The 22,101-nt window shown below is 33.3% G+C and overlaps 1 protein-coding gene and 1 non-coding gene across 2 annotated transcripts; both read left to right on the top strand.

The window, feature by feature from the left end:
* Nucleotides 1–6,471: 6,471 nt before the first annotated feature.
* Trnav-cac lies at nucleotides 6,472–6,544 on the top strand. Its single transcript has one exon. It is a non-coding gene; the product is annotated as a tRNA-Val (tRNA).
* Nucleotides 6,545–18,714: 12,170 nt separating this feature from the next.
* On the top strand, nucleotides 18,715–21,666 carry LOC106109730. The gene is made up of 2 exons (XM_013291331.1): nucleotides 18,715–20,761; nucleotides 21,533–21,666. Exons 1-2 carry the CDS (start codon nucleotides 18,845–18,847, stop codon nucleotides 21,635–21,637), a joined length of 2,022 nt encoding a protein of 673 aa, XP_013146785.1. The 5' UTR covers nucleotides 18,715–18,844; the 3' UTR covers nucleotides 21,638–21,666.
* Nucleotides 21,667–22,101: the final 435 nt, after the last annotated feature.

Here is a 22,101-nt window from a genome sequence, read left to right as displayed (position 1 = left end):
CTGAACGGTTAATATCTTTCGAAACAATTATTAATAGGCGTCAAATATGGAGAAATCGAAAAAAAGATCGTTCTCGAAAGACTTTTATATCGGACTAGGTTTCGCCCGCGACTCCGTCCTTTTGAATTTAAAAAAAAACGAAAGTGAGTAGCCTATGTGTTCTTCCAGACTATTCCCTACGTCTATGCCAAATTTCATCCGTTCCGCCATTTAGGCTACAAACTCTAACAAGCATCCATCCATCTAAACTTTCATATTTATAATATTAGTAAGATTTCTCCAAAGACTTGGGAAAAACTCTCTTTTCTCCAAAAAAAATTACTATTTTTTTTATTATTTTACTCCCAAGTAGGATTGACGACAGGCAGGCGGCCGTCCGCAAAATAAGTAAGCCAAAACAACGAGGTAAGGGTGTTCGATGATGATTTCTCCAAAGACTGAAGAAATGATCAAGCAAGAAAACTATTTATATTTTCTGACTGAATTTATTTAAAGTATATTCTTAAATATCTAAATAACACGGTAACAATATCTCATCTCTAATAGTTATTTCGAGAACATCATTGATTCATTGAACTGAGTCTGTTCACAGCAGCCGCATCATTGGAGCGTATATTTCGTGCTCCGTTAGACATCCTAAATTTTTAAGGTCATCTAAACAGGGAATTTATATGACCGAGAAATTTAGGAAATTTACCCATTTTCCTCGCAGGTTGGCAACAGTTTTATCACTTTGTTAAGTATTTAATTAGGCAGAAAATTAGGGCTCACGAAATTTGCTAATATTGAATATTAAAGGGGAATATTGTAACTAATGCACAGGATATGACGTAATTTTGAGGTTGTATGTTAGTCTTGTCTGTTCGTTTTTTTTAAATAACTTTATTAATTTCCCCTTGGGTAGGGGACTGGTGTCCAAACTACGGTCGCGCCCTGTGTGATGGTTACGTTGGCTTTTATTTCCATTTTGTTAAATTTCTCGCTTTTTAGAACATTTATCTTAAATTACCGAGTAGAATAACATCGTTCATTAATGTGCAGTTAAGTTCATAACTTCATCAAGAAAACTGTAAATGATTTTAACCGGTTTTGCATACTTAAACTGTACTTATCTTTATAGATTCTTACATGTCCACAAATTTCTTCGGTTACAAAGTCAATTAACATAAAGTTTACTTGGCTGTATAATCTGTAACCATTGCTGTCATTTTAACTTTGGTTAGATGTAACAACTATAGATTACTAGCTTTTTCCCGCAATTCCGTTTGCGTGGATAAAAAAAAAACACAAAAGTAGCCTATGTGTTCTTCCAAACTATCCTCTATATCTATACCAAATTTCGTCGAAATCCGCTAAGCAGTTTAGGCTACAAACTCTATCAAACATCCATCCATCTAAAGTTTCACATTTATAATATTAGTAAGATATAAGTATGATTTCACTATATTTCTATAGCAAGTATTTGTCTACGGTGTTGATATTAACGCGTGGTTTGAAACCGTGTGACGAGGTCGTAAAATCCATGATAGCTGGTCGTCAAGCTTACTGCGTCCTGCGGCGTGACTTCTTTAAGATTCGATTCACATTGACAACGCACGGCCACTTTTGTTCGTGTTACCGTAGAACTTCACTGCTGTTACACTAGTTATAACACGCTTTTGTTCCTTTCATTCTCTTAAGAAAAAAAAGAGACCGAAATATATGTTAATAGAAGTGTGAAGACAGTAGAATTCCACGGTTATAAAACAGTTGACATTTACATGTTAAAGTTTAAAAATAAAACCACGATCAAGGACGGCACGTGTAAGCACCTCGTTTGCGATGTTAAAAATCTAATAAAATCCAAGTTCGATGTACTGATTTTGTTCTTTTTAGACAGTAAAAATATACATTAAAATAGTTATTGCCACGACTTTGTATTGTACGTCATGATATTTTTTTTTATAACATAAGGTGGCAAACGAGCAAGCGGCCCCCTGAATCTATTGAAATGAAAAGCGACCGCTGACCATAAACATCCGCAATTGCAGATGCGTTGTCTACCCTTGATTGACGGAGAAGGAGACGCACATAAAGAAGAAAATTTGCCCTTCCTATGCGTCTCCTCCACCGTCAAAGCCACTTTTCCTTCTCATCTTTTCCTATAAAGAAAAGGGTGGAAAGGGAAAGAGTCTAAAATTAGGCATCCGGTACCACACTCATCAGACGAAACGCGGAAATGCTTCCACTTCACGCCTGTTTTCTGTATGGTCGTTGGCATTACATCGGGCGAGCCGGCCCATCCGTGCGAAGATGTCAAAGCGGACTCAACCAAATTATTTAAATAGCTATAACTAAGTTGTATATAATCGTAAACGTTTGTTCATGGTATATCGTAGTGTACATCTGTATTTATAAGTACATTTCTTAGCTGGAAAATGTACGCAACTTAATAGGGTTACTGGGATTCTTCGAGGAAATAGACTGGCCGGTATAATCCATTGTCCAGCGTATGCGTTACGCACGCCTTCAATCGTACTTGTAAATGAGATTTTGTTACTCGCAGAATAGCTACTTGTCTACACATATAACTTACTAGCTTTCGCCCGCGACTCCATCCGCGTGAAATTTACTAACAAAAGTGAGTAGCCTATGTGTTCTTCTAGACTATGCTCTTCATTTATACTAAATTTCATTTATATCCGTTCAGCCGTTTTGGCTACAAACTCTAACAAACTTCCATCCATCTAAACTTTCGCGTTTATAATGTTAGTATTAAGTATGATAGTATGACTAGCTGTTCCCGTGCGGCTTCATCAGCATGGAATCATAAAAACTTTATTTTATTGTTTACATTTGTCAAATTCTTAATTGCATATGTCAAAATAACCGTTACCATAACCTCGCTTCCTTAATGTTGGCTTGTAGTTTATGATCCCTTTTCCGTATGAAGGTTTTATCCAATTTATATACCTCCTAAGTTTAATAGCGTAAATATATAAAGCATAAAGCGTGTAATAAGTGTAGAGTTTTATAATAAAAAAAGGATTTTTAAAAAATATGCTGTGATTGCTGACATCCTACGCCAAGAAGTATATTGTATTTACGCTTTAATATATTAGTATAGATTTTATACTATAAGTATAAGTAAATAAAAAATATAAAGTAAAAGTAAAATATATAAAGATATCGTATTTAAATATCGACAATTCATTGGTATTAAACGTACCCCTTAGCGTAGTTTTAGTAAGAGAAATCTAGATAAACCTTTAGTATTTTTGTCATGTAAAAGTAAAGTGTCATGTGAACATTGTAAGATTGTAAAATTCAGTCTTAAAATTCCACTTTAATGCTATCAGAATAATTTTTAAAGGGGAGCTATAAAATGTCCGTCGAGTTTTTACTTTCGCCGTTAGCTATCTCCGTGACCTTTGAAGTAGACGTTTTCATCTTAACGACCGACCATTTCAGATTGTCCCGCAGTACTTGATGTGTTGAAGTACATTGTAACTAAAATAAACTGGTTATATTCGTTAATGGATATGACTTTTGAGCACTTAGATTTCTTTGATAGTCAATTATTTTGTGCCTTAGTAAATTTGTCACAATCTACACTAAAGGTATGATTACGTCACTAACGGCCACATACTAAAACGAATCTTAAAAACTTAGCTTAGTATTCTTATAATTTATTAGACGTCAAAGTAAGAAATTAGCAGTTTTATTTTTTGTTTTAGTTAAACGTGGCTTTCATTTATGATGCTCTTATTTATTTAAATTACGTATTCTGCCCTAAGTCTCGCGTCATTTGTCGGCATCAAGCATGTATGCCTATGTCTTTACAATGCAAATTTCTCTATGAAGTGACTCTTCATTAATACAGCCACAAACGACCGATCTGGCTTTACGTCTACGCAGACATCTTTAATATCAATAAATTATTTATTACTAGCTTTCGCCCGCGACTCCGTCCGCGTGGAATAAAAATAAAACAAAAGTGAGTATCTTATTTGTTCTTCGAGATTATACTTCACATCTGTACTAAATTCCATCAAAATCCGTTCAGTCGTTTAGGTTACAAACTAACGAACATCCATCCATCCATCTAAACTTTCGCATTTATAATATTAGTAAGATTATGCAATGCTTTTAGACAATGTAATCCCTTCAACTTCACATCACGTATCTTACAAAAACTTTTGTTGTTTTAAAAATTATTAAAACTTACATTAACTATTATTTCTTGTTGGGTTTGTTAGCGTATTACGCTTCCAAAGTCATAGTCAGATCTTTTTAAAAAACCTGTGTTTTACCACTGATGCTAGGCTGCTGATGTTTCGTAGTTACCTCGTGATTCATTAATGTTAGGTTGAACTAAGTTAAACTCAAGTTAACTCGGAAACGCATTTCATGAAGATATCGAACTAAAAACACTAACGAATGGTTAAAAATAGCTGAGAAACCAGTCATGAATGCTGTAATATTAAAATGCTTAGATGTTCTTTGATAAAAATGTCGATAAAACGTCTTATTTTGTGTTTATTATCGTCTGCTAGCGGCGATGTATCCAACTTGTTAACAAGCGGATAAACACGAAAGATTGAACGGCGCGAATACAAAGTGATAACATTATGTTTGCCATTTTTATACGCGCTGTTACACTGAGCATTGTATTGACTATTCAGAATAATAACTATTTATACCTGTAATACCAAAGAATTTCGATTTTAATATGTACATAATTTAACGGACGTTTTTTTTTATTATATAAGGTGACAAACGAGCAAGCAGCTACCTGAATCCACCGAAATGGAAAGCGACCGCTGTCCATAAACATTCGCAATTGCAGATGTGTTGCCTACTCTTAACAGACGGAGTAGGAGACGCACATAAAGAGGACATTTCCCCTTCCTATGCGTCTCCTCCACCATCAAATCCACTTCTCATTCCCTTTCTTTCCTCTAAAGAAAAGGATGGAAAGGGAAAGGGAAAATTAGGCCGCTGGCACCACACGACACATCTGACGAAACGCGGATTTGCTTCCATTTCACGCCTGTTTTCTGTTTAGTCGTGGTATTACACCGGTTAAGTCGGCGCATCCGTACGAAGATGTTAAAGCGGGCTCTACCACACTTACGGTAAAGTAAAACATGTGATTCCTGCCCATATCGGCGGAGAAATTCAAAGATATGTGTGAAGCCAATCCGCAGTGCAGCGTGGTTGATTATGGCCCAGTCACCCTAGATTAGGTTAGGCTCCGATCCCCTATAAATGCAAAAGTTCAAATGGATTGATGTTTCTTACTACGTATCTCTACAACGGTGATGTATTTTTTTTAATCTACGCAGACGGAGTTGCGGGCGACAATTCGTTATAATATTTAGGTCTCTACTATCAAAAATCAGGAATAACTTATCGGACAACTTATTAGTAAAGTTATTAATACTAACAACCGGAATAAAATCATTCGTTATTAATTATTATATTGTTCTTATCATCGTGTATCGTGTAACTAACTGCATTTAATTAACTATATATATGCAAATCATTAACGAGTTTTATTTCCGTCCTATCAAATACCTGATTGCGAAGCTTCGGCCTATCTCAAGCCCTTGTAAGGAGATTGCGTCTATTTGAAATCGTTATAAAGTTAATATAAGATTGAATTTACATAATTTTCTAATGTTCGTTGTACAGACCGGTTAGCTCTACGGTAGTCGAACTTGTCTGGTCTTTTAAAACTATATTGTAACTTCTAGAAGCAGGTATTTGCGTTTTAAGTAGATTTTATAAAAGCATTGAATATTCTCTGGTATTTAATTCTCTCTCTCTATCTCTCTCTCTCTCTTAATGAATAGTGGGCCTCGTTATATTTAATTGGTTGGTACTTTATGTTTGTGATGCGTATCTATCCTAGGAGACAGCTAGTGGTTTAAGGTTGCGGATCACAGAGGGCGCTATTTTAAATAATTTTAACGTATTTAGAAGATACATTTTTATGTGAATTCGGGTTGATTACGTCCTTTATAATTATAATTTAGTTTAAATTAAATTGATTTTTAATATTAAAATCGATAGATAACGATCAATTTTAAAATACTAATACATTTTGTTACTTTCTTATAAGAATACAGAAATATTTTCCCATTTTTATTTTATTAAACTACGAACGATGATTTATAAAAATATGACACTTCTTGCAATCGTGATCGATCACTTATCGATGTTTCGTTAATATTTAAAAACGATTATTGGAATCACATGACTAATATAAAAAGTCATAAAACTTTGCGATTGGGAGAAAATGAATTTGTTAGTTGTTTATAACAAAAGTCAATATTGCATATATCATTTAAACAATGATACGGGTGGTATTACAATTAAATACCCTTCACCTAAATAACTTCATTGTCAACTGACAATGCTTATCTTTGACTAATGTAAAAACATTAATAAACTAAACTGTATCATAAATTCGACTTCAATTACTAAGTTTCCGTAGTGTAGCGGTTATCACGTGTGCTTCACACGCACAAGGCCCCCGGTTCGATCCCGGGCGGAAACAGTGTCTTTTTGTCTCTTTTTTTTCAAATTTATGAACATTATTATTTTTTATTGTTGTGATATAATATTTTTTATTTGAATTTATAATGTTACTCATAAAACGTTACAGTTTGGAATATTTCATTGTGATACCAATAGAAACTGTAATATTTCATTTTAAAATGTATTTTCTTGAGTTAAAATGCATTGATATGCACGTTATTGTATAATTTGAATGCATAGACTAAAAAAATAATAATTATCAAACCTCTTTTGGAAACAAAACATTCTCACGAAACAAAAAAAAATAGCGTTCCATTTTTAAATTTCGAGACCAATAAGCGCATAGGCATTGTACTTAGTGCATATGGGCGTGTAGACCTATATTCTCGGTTTAAAAATAAAAAATAGGCCTCGGAAACAAGGCCAGCGCACACGTGCTCGACAACACCCGCATTAATTCAATAGTTGAACTCAAAAAATAATTTACATAAAAGAATTGGAGTTGAGAACGCGGGGCGCCGATCACAATTAGTGTATTGTTCTTAAAAAACGCTTTTATAATAATAAAACAATGGACCGGTAGTACGGTAGTGCGGTAGTGCGGACTCTCGGCTTGAGTGTCAGCCATGCGGGTACTTTTATTTTGGAATTTGCATCCAGCCCGCCTGCCGGGGACGCTAACAAATTTGACGGTTAAAACATGCTGTAATTTACTCGAAATTTTAAAGAGAAGTGTACAGCATTCAGTAATAACGGCTAAATACTAAATCGCTTCGTAGAATAAGCGCCGACAATCTAACAGACGTTAAAATTTCAATAGAATTTGAAATTAAATCGATGTTAAACATTTAATCGTGGTTTCAGAATGTTTAAAATCATAGTTTATTCTAACAGTTTTTAAATTCCTCATGATTATAAAAAAAATCTTATTAGAAATTGAAGTTTCTGATAGTCTAGAAATGATAGAATATTGTAGAACTGCAACTAATGTCTAGTCTATGATCTTCGATGGTTAGAAATGACGTCATTTGTGTTCAAATTTGAATTTCGATCAACTTGTGTATCATAGTCACAATGTAACTAGCTGTTGCTCACGAGTTTATCCACGTGAAATTAAAAAAATAAAAAGCCTATGTTACTTACTGATAACGTAGCTTTTTAATGGTGAAAGAATTTTTGAAATCGGCCTAATAGTTTTTGAGTTATTCCAATAGATATAAAAATGTAAATCTTTCCTCTTTATAATATTAGTATGACCGATGTACGTCAGATCTGTAACAAAGAAATAGAGACGCTGCGTGTAATTAAATGGAACGTATAAGTGATTCAGAGCAATTTAGCGGCGAATGCGGATTCCAGTAAATGAGCGTAAGATTGTTCCACTTGTGTCTTGGATTAGTTTGAAATTTTGAATTGGAAAAAACGTGAAGTTTTTTCTTTTTTTTTAATTCTAGGAAAGAGATTCATTGATCTTTTATATATTTTACTTCCGTATAATAGATATTATTATAACTTAAATTAATAAACCAATGAATGAAATTCGAAATTGTAACAACGGTCTTGAATTAAGACGTTAAATGTTTCTTTTGCTTGAAGAAATTTCTGTCGACTGCAAAAATTCTAATACGAGTAGAAACTAAATGGTGCTAATAGGAAACTTGCAGTGTATAATCTAATTTAATAGCTGTAGAAATCCTACGTGAGTCATTGACAGCATTTTCCTCGTATTTTTCACTGAATCCCGACAAAGACGTTCTTCATTGTTACGGGTCACGTATGCGTTTGTACATTTTTTTCCTTATGTCACCATTGAAACTGTCTACATTGTTTAAAATCCTAATAAAACCTGTGAATGATAGGAAATTTCCTTAAATATTAATGAATGTTCATCATCAACTTGCCCTTATCCCTTATGGTGGGTCGGCACAGTATGTGCTGCTCTTCCATATATATCAAAATCCACTCCTTTCTTAAGCATATCCTCTTTCACACAATCCATCCATACTTTCTTCGGTCTTCCTCTTCCTTTGTAGCCATACACATTCATTCTTAACACTTTCTGGTTTATGTCCCCATCAAAAAACATATATGTAAATATTAATGAATGTTGCCAACAATATAACGTATATTGTAGTTTTTGTTGTCAAGCAAGTATTTTGACCCTTTTCCAGTCTGTTAAATTGGAATGATGTAACCTGTATGACATTTTTATAAGAGAAAGGAGAAAATGAAGAAAAAGAAGCGGATCACATATTTTTTCTCCTAGTTACTTGTTACTTTCATTAGTTACTTAAACGAGGTAACTAGTAATACAATGACCGCCTTGAGTGACATATATTTACCAAGTTCACTTTTGCATTTAAAAAATCTTAGTAGCACTGAAAGTGTTAAGTCTTAACACCTGGAACACATCGGAACGAATTAAAATCTGTTAAAGAACTTTATTCCAATAATGAAAATTAAAGCATTAAATCAAAACTATTATCTAAAAATGATTTAGCATTTTTGAAAGCGCAGACAATCCCTTTTTTTTACAAAAAACAAAACCATACGCAAATGTCGACCGAATACCGCGATAACCCTCGCCCTGCCGTTGATTTTAATACCATATTCCGTGGATGAATTCCTCTCAATCTTATTTGCATACGCCTGTGTTAATACCACCCCGGAGTTTTTTTCTTACTGGTTTCTCTAACTAGGAAAAAACTTCGAGGGTTAACTTTTTTTACCATATAGTAAAAAATAATTGTCATTATATTATATCCTATAGAGCAAAAATTTACTATTTGTTTCAAGCACATCTGCCGTTTTTTGTAATACATTTTTATTATTTTATTGTTCGAATTATGTCCTGTAAGTTTTCGTAAGTACAAAAGAACTTGTATTCATGCTATTTGAATTCATTATTATTATTTTCAATACGACCCTGCACTTTACTATTTTTTACGCTATAGGACAAATTCTTAGGCTACTAAGAAAACTTTTTATATACGTTATATAGTCTAGTATTATATGAAAAACGCATAATTACAAGAAATCGTAGATAATGCGTTTAGTTAACTGGTTTATCATAAATAGGATAATAACCTGGTGTTTACTAATTCATTCCAGGGTCGAACTAGAACATTTTACAATGGCTTATAATCTCGACAACATCCGACGGTTTCCGGCGCAAACCGGTTCGATCCGGTTCAATCGATGCTCATGTCGAAATTTCGAGAACATTTAAAGCCTGCTGGCGACATACATAAATCTGTGAATTGCAGAAAATAGTACTAACAAGGCCTATGTTATCTACAATGATTATATAGAGAAAAATGTGTTTTCATATTTTTTGTATGTATTCAAATAACTCATAAATTACTGGACCGATTTCAAAAATTCTTTTACCATTAGAAAGGTAATTTATATGTCACATAGGCTTTTCTTAATTTTTAATTTCAAGGAGACGAAATCGCGAACAACTGCTAACAAAAAATATTTAAATGATGTTTTGAAGGTTAGAAATGTTTGCTAATTTTAAAAGTTTAAACGAATTACTAATTTTATTTCATTACTCGTATTTGTATAAAGATTTGATGGATTAATAATTTTGTCATTAAATATTATACAAAACGTTGTTAATGTCTAGACGCTTCTAGAAGCGCTGGGTCATCCTGTCACATCGATTAATTAGAGATATAAACGCAGATGATTTAACTGCCTACTATAAGTTGATATTTTCTACAGAAGTACGGTCATTTGACCCTAAACACCTGTACGAAATTTATATTAGTTATAAATTGATATGCACGGAATACACGTAAATTATAAACGTATGTATATGTGATTTTGTAAACATCGTAACAGTAGTTGATTACTATAAATGAAATGTTAAATTTAAATTAATCAGAGAGATGGTAATAAAGTAAATATTTATTACAGAAGACTTGTTGTTGAATAATTTAGTTAAGATCAAAAGTTTATTCCACTTCTATCGCATAACTGTTTAGACGCGTTTTAATTTCTATAAGCTTACATGGAAGTACGCACACCACTCGATTTTTGTTGTGCAACTAAACAGTTGAATTGACTTCGAAACATTCGACAATCGCACAACCGTTGTGCTATAGTTTAGTTGAATGAATGCGCCCGTTCTTAGTTGATAATAGTGAAGTCACATGTTTATTTATTTATCACGAATATACCAATATTATTGAGACAAAATTGACTTAGTTGCCTATTGTTTACTTAATTGACAATGTCAGAATTTAGTAATTTAATTAGCTGTTGCCCGCGGTTTCGTCCGCAAGAATTAAAATAACTTTATTAATAGTCTATTTGTTTTTTTTTCAGACTGTCCTCTACATCTATGCCTACTTCAAACAAACATCCATCTAAACTTTCGCATTTATATTAATAAGATAATGCTAAGACAAAAAGACATAAATTCAGATTTTATTAATTCCGTTTACATGTAGTTTTATTTGATGTTTACAAGAATTAGTAATTCCAAGCATCAGATGACTCACTTTTGTAAAACATAGTAAGAACTCGATACAAAACAACATAATTCTTATTCTCTACATTACGCTAATGTTTATTTCACATCCTGATATCGTAGTGTCGGGACGGGGGCCATATTTTGAATTAGAAAAAGTAACAAATCTTCGTGTGGTACGTTAACTTTGACTATAGAGAAATGGACTAAGCAAAATGCTTCCGTTGTATTAAATTTTGCCAACTTTCGCGTACGTTAAATATGTCAAATACACTATGTTTATATGCTGACATATAGAAACGTCTTAATAGACGCATACTTTTTTCTGAACTGTTAGAAATGCGCGCTTATCAGGTCCTGTCTCTTAATAGTCAAAGTGCGTAACTAACAATGTGGTCAAAATTTAAATATTTCAGTTTCCGGGGCCGGTAACATTTGGATGCTTGACGGTGCGTCAATTTGCATACGCGCTTTGAGTCGCCGTGGGAAAGAGTTTAGGGTCTGTGACATCACAATGAACGCGGATTTCAATTCTCGATTGATTACTGATTTTAATGGTTTGATATTTAAATTTCAGCTCCTTGGTATGCTAATATCAGCTACCGGGTAACAGTTCCCAGAGTTATCGTGAGTTTTCTTAAAGACTTTTTGTATTAGATTTCAACATTACAATGGGATATTTATGCACTCTTCACTAGTAAGTTAATGTTATCTGCAAACGTTTTAAAATAAACTGGTTTCTCGAAGGACCATATTCTCTGTATGTGTGACGGTAATGCAATGCTGAAGTAAAAATCCGATTTTTTAACCCCTTTAAGCGTGATTTTTTCAAATTTTTCAAAAATCATATTTAATGTAAGATCGGTATTACAATAAAGGAAAAATAACAAAAGAATCTAGCATCATATTTTTTGTTTAATTTTGTTTAACACATTATGCATTTAATGGCTGAAATTAAAAAAAATATATTTTATATGAAAAATGGAATGAGGAATAGAGGTAGTTTGTTCTAAAATAAGAGTTACATTTATAAGATAATTGCAATTGGCGTCATTAACATTAAAGTCCAGTACTATTCTAGGGTTGGCAAAAATCGTATCGATTTAAATCGATTAAACTCAAGTTGCGTTGACTACTCGTTATTCATAGATAAGCAAATGTAGTTGAAATCTGTGATCGCGTGAGACGGTGCCTGGGATCTGTTAATGCTAATCACATAAATACGGATAAGACTGTAGCGGATGTATGAATTATGCATACATTTCACATCGCATCAACAATCTCACGGAATCTATCGATTACTTAGTACCAGAAAATTGTATCGATGTGTGCTTGCCTTGATTAATTCGATAAATGTTAAGATTTATTTTTTTGTAAATTTTGACAACCCTAATTTCAATACATTGTTTTTCTGTTGAGTACAAAGTTAGTTAAAGTAGCACTATAATTAATTTTTTTAATTATTATTTTGAGGTTTCTAAATATCTAACAAACATAAATAACATAAAGTTTATTGATTTCGAAACTTGACTACATAAGTCCCACCCACATCTCACATACGGCATAAAAAATTCGCGACTGCGCCCCCGTACATCGCCAAATCGCCCTTTGCCAATCAATCGAAACATCGACCCATGATTGGTTACCCCACACACCCCTAAACAAACCAGAATCTCCAGACCTCGCGTTCCTATAAGCTTCCTCGAAGTACTCCGACAATGATAGTAAAGTAGGGAGACTGTAAGGTCAAGTTATATTGGTTGGTATACACGTGTGATGCAATAAAAGTTTTATTTTCCCCTGATTTCCCCTATTCCCGGCTCTGGCGCATCCCGCGGGAGTTTGTCCAATCAAATTAAATCCGCGATTGACGTGCCTCAGTTAGAATTCGGAATTGTGTTTTTTAATGCCGTTCTAATTTTGAGAATGTCCGCATTTGAGGTAGCTTGTTATTGGAATAGCTGAATTTATTCTAATAAAACTTATTCAATACAAAAATATATATACTAATATTATAAATGCGAAAGTTTAGATGGATGGATAGAGGGATGGATGCTTGTTAGAGTTTGTAGCCTAAACAGCTAAACGGATTTCGATGAAATTTGGCATAGATGTATGCAAGAACACATAGGCTACTTACATTTGTTTTTTTTTAATGCCGCGCGGACTATCACACTAATCAGTAACTCTTAACTCCAACTAAAACTAAAATGGAGAAACTAATCTTACTAATTTTATAAATGCGAAAGTTTAGACGGATGGATGTTAGAGTTTGTAGTCTAAACTGCTGATCGGATCTCGATTAAATTGGCATGAACGTAGAGGATAGTCTGGAATACATTGGCACTTTTGTTTTTTTGACCGACTTCCCAAAAGAAGGAGGTACTCAATTCGTCTGTATGTTTTTTTTTTATGTGTGTTACGACATAACTCCGCCGCTAGTGGATTTTGATAATTCTTTTTTTATCCGAATGGTCCCACTTTTTTGTTTGATTTTTGCAGTCAAAGACTACGACGTAGTTAAATAGTTTAGCTCATAATCGCGGGGATAATTTTTTCGCGGGGGTCATTTTTTAATACCATGCAGAAGGAGTTGCGGGCGAAAGCTATATTCAACGTTTGTCAAGTAAATCTTTATCCCTGTGATTTATGGACTGTTAAAACGTATGTCTCGCATAAATCTACAGTTAATTAGAAAAATTCAGACATCAACACTCTCTTGCTGTTATTTATGACTTAGTGTCGATTTCATATAAGTGAATTTACATAGTAATTGTATATAAAATATTCTGTAATTCCGTCCGGTTGATATTTTTAAAGTTTAACGACATGTAAATGAACTGAAAGGAATGTATTGACGTAACATCATTAGTATTACATATTTCCTATGTAAATATTATTCAAGACTTTTTTGCAGTTTTTTTTACACAAATGGATATCTCTGCTTATCTCTCTAGGTTAGCGTCGTGTCATTAAATATGATAATTAACGTTTTTGTATTACAAAAATTAATAAACCTTATTATTTCGTTAAAATAAGATTATAAAGCTTCCAACGGCAGCATTTTAGCGCTTCAAAGACCTAAAATGTTGACAAACTTCAACGTTGTATATTGTAGTTGCAAACTATCAAAGGCTTTTAGACATTTTACATATCGATTTTAATCTCAATATTTGAATTTCAAAATTCCTATCACTTGAAATATATTTTCAACTAAAACGTCCACTAATGGTACCTTGTAAAAGATTTTCGACGATTTAGATAAGAATTTCTTTATAAAAATTCACTCACTAATCGCTTGTATATAAAATCACTTAAAATATTATCCATTTAAATGACCCTAAAACTAGTATGTGAGTAATATTTTCGTAAAAAAAAAACCTTTCAAGTAAGTTAATATCAAATTTTAAATTTAGATTAATTCCGAAATCGATTTGTCGATCGATTTATAGATTTTTTTGTAGCAAAATAAAACTTAAATGACGCTAAATGGACGTTAACAGATGGTATCCAGTTTTGTCTCGAACGTGGTTAAATATGTTAATTTATAGAGGCTGATAAAAATATCTTTAGAATGGTTATAACATTTATTTAGTACTAGCTGTTGCCCGCGACTACTTACACGCAATGTTACGATAAAAAGTAGCCTAATATGCCGGTCTATGTCAGCTACTTTTCACTGAAAGTCAGGTCGACATCGGTCCAGCCGTTTCGGAGATTATCCAGAACAAATGCGGCTTGCGGACAGACAGACAAAAAAAAAATGCGATTGTCGATATCAGCAACGCAAATACATCATCTTTCCCAAGTCGGGAATTTTTTTTAAATATTACAAACAAACACTCCAATTTTATTATATGTACATATTGATTCGTGACGTCAATAGTTTAACATAGTTGAACTATTATTGATCAATCTTTATGTTATTGTGTTACGATATTTACTTAGGAATAGTTGTCTTTTATCTGAATATCTAAATATTGAAATCATCTATTTTGATATTATACTGAAGGAGAACTTTAGTTTCGAGTAAGGAGCTATTTTGTCCATACTAATATTATAAAGAGGAAAGATTTGTATCTAAATAACTCAAAAACTACTGAGCCGATTTTAGAAATCTTTCACCGTTAGAAAGGTAATTTATCTGTGAGTAACATACGCTACTCTTAATTAGTTATTTTTTAATTTCACGCGAAGGAAGTCGCAAGCAACAGCTACATATTATAAGATGGCTAACGATCGAGCCACCTGAATTTGCCGAAAACTCGAAGCGATATCTGCCCATAGACATCCACAATTTTAGATGCGATAGCTAACCATAAATGACAGAGAAAGACGAACAAAACCAGGCTTATTCAGGAAAAGGAAAAGGGTGGGAAGAAAGGTGGCCTAAAATGATGCCTCAGCCACCCAAACTCATCAGACGAAACGCGGAATTACTCTCACTTTAAGCCTATCTTCTGTGTGGTTGTGGTATTACAGCGAACTAGCCGGCCTATTCATATAAAGATGTTAATAAACCCTCCTGCAAGTCGGAAATCATTTAGATATGTTATTGGTAGATTTGTAACGATAAGTATACTCTTGTTTAGAATACTTTTACGTTCCAAGAACTTTTTGTTTTCCCTTAATTATCAAGGACGATGCCACATGTGTATTTTACTTCAAAATTGATTACAATACCGAAATTTAAGTGTTTACAAATATAGTTTAGGGACAAAAATAACCGATTCCAGATACAAGAATAGATTATAATAATAGTTTTACAAGCTAGGTATGTACGATGTTTACTATTGAACACGTTTCTTAATTTGTACTGCCTAAATTACCTAATACACTCTTATTACTAAGACAATAGGAGCTAGAATCGATTGATTTAATAATTTCGTCTGTATGTAATTAAATTGTTTGATATTTGTTTTCGAGGACAACGCAAACCGTTGCGGGGTATCCGAGAACGTATAACAAAAAGCGTAATTGTATAAAATCTGGCCGGTTTTTTTTTTAATAACATGTTTTAACGGCACATGTGGCACTACCACATGACCACATGTTGTGGTTACTCTTCCTATAATACCTAGAACCGTGTTGTAATATTATCGATTTATTTTAAGGTTTTAATCGATTTTAATCGTGTAACGTTCAAGGTTGCGGGATCTCCTTGGTGTAAAAATATTCTTGTACATAATTTTTTTAGCACCAACATCGTACTAATCATACTTCACACTAATATTATAAATGCGAAAGTTTAGTTGGATAGATGTTTGTTAGAGTTTGTAGCCTAAACGGCTTGACAGATATCGATGAAACTCGGTATAGATGTAGAGGAAAGTCTGGAAGAACACATAGGCTACTTACTCACTAGTATTTTTTTAATTCGGACGACGACGGAATCACGGGCGATAGCTAGTTTTATTGTAATGTATACAGACGATGTATCGGCTTAAAATTATTCTATAGTTGTATTAATTCTATCTTGCTAAACTATATTGCTTCTGATTCTGTTGTGTACAATGAAATACTAAAAAAATATATAGCTAGCTTTTATCCGTGACTTAAACACGCAGATAAAAACTTACTAGCCTATTTTTTCTACTAAACTCTGTTCTATATCTGTGTCAAATTTCATCAAGATTTGTTTTAAATATGCATAGCAACAAACATACTTGTATCCAAAAATTATCATGTTAAGAGTAAACAGTTTTCGAATCAATCAAAAATATCCTTATTAGGAGATACAAATTTTACATCGTGAAAGCGAGACATCGATTAATCGAAACTGTGTGCTTGCTCTGACCAAACTTAATAGCCATGCCGGGTTTAATTTAAAAAAAAAAAGGACAGAGAGCATCGTCCGCCGCCAGATCACCTATGATTACGAGGGTCGCACCCCTATTACATTAATATGCCGAACCCTTTGGCTCGATTCATTATTTCTAAAACCTACCTACGTGCTCCGGCATTCACCTTGGGTTATTTTTTTATTCCTTTCCTATTATTTCATAGTGTGACGCGTTGCCTCGCTTTATTAATGATCGCCTGCATATTCTTGATACTTAAATTAACCGAGATTTACATTAAAAATTTACCTATAGTACGATCCAAAATGTCTTAAGAAATGTATTTCATTGATGATTTAAATTCAAAAAAATACTTATAAAACTAAAAAACCATAATTACAGTTCCATAACTAATATCGCATTATTATTACAATTGTGTAAAGTAATGTTTAATGCGTTATTTAAATTATATTTTTTTTTTCGATTTATCAATAAATATTCTCTTAGTTGTGTTACAATTAAAACTTCAAGTATCAAGACGTGCAGTTCATCGTAAGTTGCCCCTACAGAGCAATGCACAGCGCTTCCAGCATGACGTATCACCTATGCATATTAATTCAGCGTTTAATTCCGATAATAATAATACACGAGTGAGCCCCAACTCTTTGTTTTACTGCACAACCCTATTATGAAACGTTCGAACGCTTTCGTTACGTATAGGATCAAGTTACTTTAATCGTGTGAAATACATGTTCTTTGAACTTTAAGTTTAAAACATACTTTCAAAATCAAAATCAAATAAAAACGCACTAAAATATCTCGTCGGTTATTGACCTTTTTTATTCATTTACATACAAATGTATATTTGACGTCATTAATTCGCTATATTATTTTTAAATATTTCGATAACATTTTAAATAAAGCATCAAAGTAATTCTCTTTTTTTAGTAAGTGGATATTACGTTAGAATTAATCTTACATGTGTCACTAATATTATAAATGCGAAAGTTTGGATGGATGGATGTTTGCGAGTTTGTAACCTTAACAGCCTAACGGATCTTAGTGAAATTCGGCATAGATGTAGAGCATAGCCGGAAAGAACACATAGGCTACTTTTGTTGTGTTAATTCTATGTGAACGGAGTCGCGGTCGAAAGCTAGTTTACAATACATTTAACTACCGTTTTCCTCATATTTTCCTTGTATCTAGAAATGTTTAGTTTATTAGTTTACCATCTGTTTTTTCCAGGTTTTAATAAAGACTAAATATTATTCGACCTTTGTATTTAGATGCAAAAACTTTATGTACTAAAATTAAAATGCAAATCTTTTGCGGAAAATTTATAAGTGTCTTTAAAACTCGCTTTTAATTATTTTAGAGTTTACGAGTGAAGATATCTTTGTTTTATTACATTTAATATGAAGACATAATGTTGTGCTTTGATAATTTGCTAGATTGCGTATTTGGTTTCGTGAAATATTTTCATTTACTTATTATTAAATGCAGCTTTCGAGAGGTCACTAATGTGTAAGAAATAATTGCATTTTAGTATACAAAGGTAACAATATTTTCGAACGTACAAATATATCTTTACTAGCTTTCGCTCGCGACTCCGTCCGTGCGGAATTAAAAAAAAACAAATGCAAGTAGCCTATGCGTTCTTCTAGACTATCCTCTACATTTATGCCAAATTTCATCAAAATCTGTTCTGCCGTTTAGGCTACAAACTCTAACAAACATCCATCCATCTTAACTTTCACATTTATAATATTAGTATGAAGTATGATTATTTACAGTATTTTAGGTTTTTATTACAATTTTTATAGGATTCAAGTTTTAAATAACAATTTACTAAAAAGATTAATTAAAAGAAATTTAAACTATTTTTGCAGAAGTTTTCGTTACCTATCATAAATAAAAGAAGAAATTATGTCATTTGTCAATTCACTCATTAATTCCGGTAAAAACATGTGTAAGTAAATATTAAAAATAATTATAAATATGAAAACAAAAAAGTGAAATGAACTACCACGCGTGACACCAGACAGGGGTTTACGCAATGTACGATTTTTGTTGCAGCAATTTATTAATTTGTTATGATCCAAAATACTTAGAACAAAGATCTGATAGCTCCAAAATTGACAGAAAATCCGATATGTACATATCAAAATGGAAAAAGCGAGAATTTCTAGTCACGGATAAACATCACAAAGAAGCGGCGACGCATAAAAATTGGAAGTTTTCAAAAGAGGACAGTTTAAATTGTAAAATGAAAATGAATAAAGCGATCAACGGCTTGTCTAGTGTTACGAGCAAAACTCAAACTTACATCCCAGACACGAGCGTTGAGAAACTTTTGAACTGTTTTAATTACGAAATAGATCCCAGAGCGGATTATCACATCAGTAATGTTCACAAAGGTAGCAGCACTATGGTACAAAAAAGTTCAAATTTTTTAAAAAGATCTCAAATTTTTCCATGTTTGTCAAGTATTTTACAAAATCATAAAAAATGCTGTCGAACTAACGTAAAAAATTTATCAGTAGAAGCATATAGGGAGCCTTATTGTGCGCGTTGCGAAAAAAGAAGGATGAAATGCATAAGTAAGAAACGATACAAATGTGCGATGCGAGCTCCTTATTACGTAGACGAAGATGTCAAGAGACCGGATTCCTGTCGATCGGACAGACATCGGCATTCAGTGTATTACAATCCTAAATTAATAAAAAATCCATTTTCAAGAAGCAGTGCCAGTAGCCACACTTCATGTGATTCAGAGTATGAGAATATTTCTCGATATTGTTACAAGAAGAGAATGCAAAAATATATTTTAAAGGAACGTGAAAGGAATAAAAAAATGAATAGAAAATATTTCGGTAACAAGAAACAACAGTGTTATTCTAAAGTTGAACGATTGTTACCATATCAAGTAATCGCTACCCCGTTTTGGGAAGAAGAGAAAAGTTATGATTCAAATTCAACTCGTTGCAGTGCTCTACCGTCGACATCTTCCGGCTTTTGGGAATATCTTACAGACAAAATTACTAGAAAGACCAAAGACGGTGATCGTACTAAAAGTTGTAAATGTGGACAATCTACATCATTCATTTCGAGTGTAACTGGGGATCCGGAATGTTTGAAAGTAGCTGAGAAAATGAGTGAAACGGAGAAAAGGGTCAATGCGATATTAACAAGTCCGGCAGATAACATGGAAGAATCATCGAAAGATGCACGTTCTAAAAACTGTACATGTGATTGTAAAAAAAATAAAACAGAAACCTCCACCGTACCACCGACTAAAGATGTACAAACATGCTCGCGTATCAATACACCTTGCAACAAATGCAATAACGAAAAGAATAAAAATGACAAACGTTCAAAAGATTCTGACGATCCTAAAGCAAATAAAGGAGATCAAAACTCGGAGCCATGTCGAGCGCCGCACGATGAGGTTGTTTCAAAACTAAAACAGAAATACAACGGTGAAGTATTATGCATTCATAATCCTCCATGCATTCTAATTAACGGTTGCCTCAATTTGCCTACAGCGAACGCAAATCAGAAGCCTCCAGTGGCTGTATGGCCAGTGAGTCAAATGAAGAAAAACAGTAGTTACAATTTCTGTAAAAGAATTTGGACTCCAAAGGATAAAGCGGGTGAACAATATGAAATTTACAGTGTACCCTATGTTTCGTCGAGTGAACGTCAAATACCATTGACTAAGAAAGGAAACAATAATTTTAATCAGAAACCTATTTGTGAATTAGTAAAACTGTCTTGTAAACCCAAATACGGTGTCACAGCGGTCAATCCTCGTGTCCATGTGGCGATGCTTAGGAAACAGCCAAAATGTTTAGACCCGTCAGATAAGAAACAGAAATCTAAATATTCGCAAGCCGCTAACTCACCGAAAAAAATAATACTGCATCGTGCCAAGAACAAAGTTACAGGATTCTTACAATCAAAAACAGAAGTGGTATGTAGTAAAAAATCATACTTCATACTAATATTATTATTGCAAAAGTTAAGATAGATGGATGTTTGTTAGAGTCTGTATAGCCTAAACTCCTGAACAGATTTCGATGAAATTTGGTATAGATGTAGAGTATAGTGTGGAAGAACACATAGGATGCTTACTTTTGTTTTTTTTTTAATTTCACGCGGTCTTAGTCGCGGGTGAAAGCTAGTTTAATATAGAAAAACCTTACAAATCATACCCTTTACTGTATTTCTTTAGTTTTTTTGTCATTTGTAGGAAAATCATGACATAAACTAAGAATTTACCAGCCATTGATCACCTTTCTATTATATTACTATGGTAGAAAGAGAGGTCAATAGATTATTATAGTAGTTAGAACGAAATGCAGAAGTTCTTTCCATCTGTACAGCAGTTGCAAGTGAAATGAAGGTTGTCAAACCTTTCAGCTCATCCAATATCTTAGCACACATATGTACATGCAATGGATGATAATTTACTACTACAGCCTGAGGCCTAATTTTAGTCCCGTTCCCTTCTACACTTTTCTTAAGAGGAAAGAATAGGAAGGGAAAGTGGACTTGACGGTGAAGGAGACGCATAGGAAGGGGAAATGTCCTCTATGTGCGTTTTCTTCTACGTCAATTAAGGGGCCTACCCTAACGCCTCTGGAATTGCGGATGTTTATTGGCAGCGGTCGCTTTCCATTTTGGTGGATTCAAGTGGTCGCTTGCTTGTTTGCCACTTCATAATATAATTTTTTTTTTTCAGTTGTATCCTGTTGACCACGATGAAAAGAAACCAGGTGCTGTACCTGTGTACCACAAGAACAGATTGCTGAGGATGATCCAAGTCAAGCGATCTGCCACCAAGTGAGCGCCGCTAGCGGCGAACGCGCGCACCAACGGACATGTCAACTTACCACAAATAATGTATAGACAAAACAATAAAGTTGTAGACAAACGATTGGTTTCATTTGGTTAGTAAGTTTTTAAATCGTTTATTTTGAAGCCTTACTTATTTTACCGAATTAATTTGTATTTTTCAAGTCATTCGTATTTCTAACTGTGTAAGTGTTCCGTGAACGATGTTTTGCACTTCAAACAGTAATTAGTTACACAGACTGTCTGTTGTCAATTTGTATGGAGGTTGCGCTCCATCCGTGAGGGAATGTGACAAGCTTCGCGGATATCTTATTTGCATTGAATACTTTGAAATACAAACGTTGAATTACTTTGATGATTTAAAATTCGACTGTTTTAAACGCTTTTTTTAACTAGTGATCTTCAATCTTTTGCTTTGTATTTCATTGAAAGCATTGTTTTATATTTTTAGGGTAT

The sequence above is a fragment of the Papilio polytes genome, unplaced genomic scaffold (assembly GCF_000836215.1).
Source record: "Papilio polytes unplaced genomic scaffold, Ppol_1.0 DF821067.1, whole genome shotgun sequence".
In the NCBI taxonomy this organism is placed as follows: Eukaryota; Metazoa; Arthropoda; class Insecta; order Lepidoptera; family Papilionidae; genus Papilio; species Papilio polytes.
Note: the sequence above shows the minus strand (reverse complement) of the source record. Positions and strands in the feature narration are given on the sequence as shown.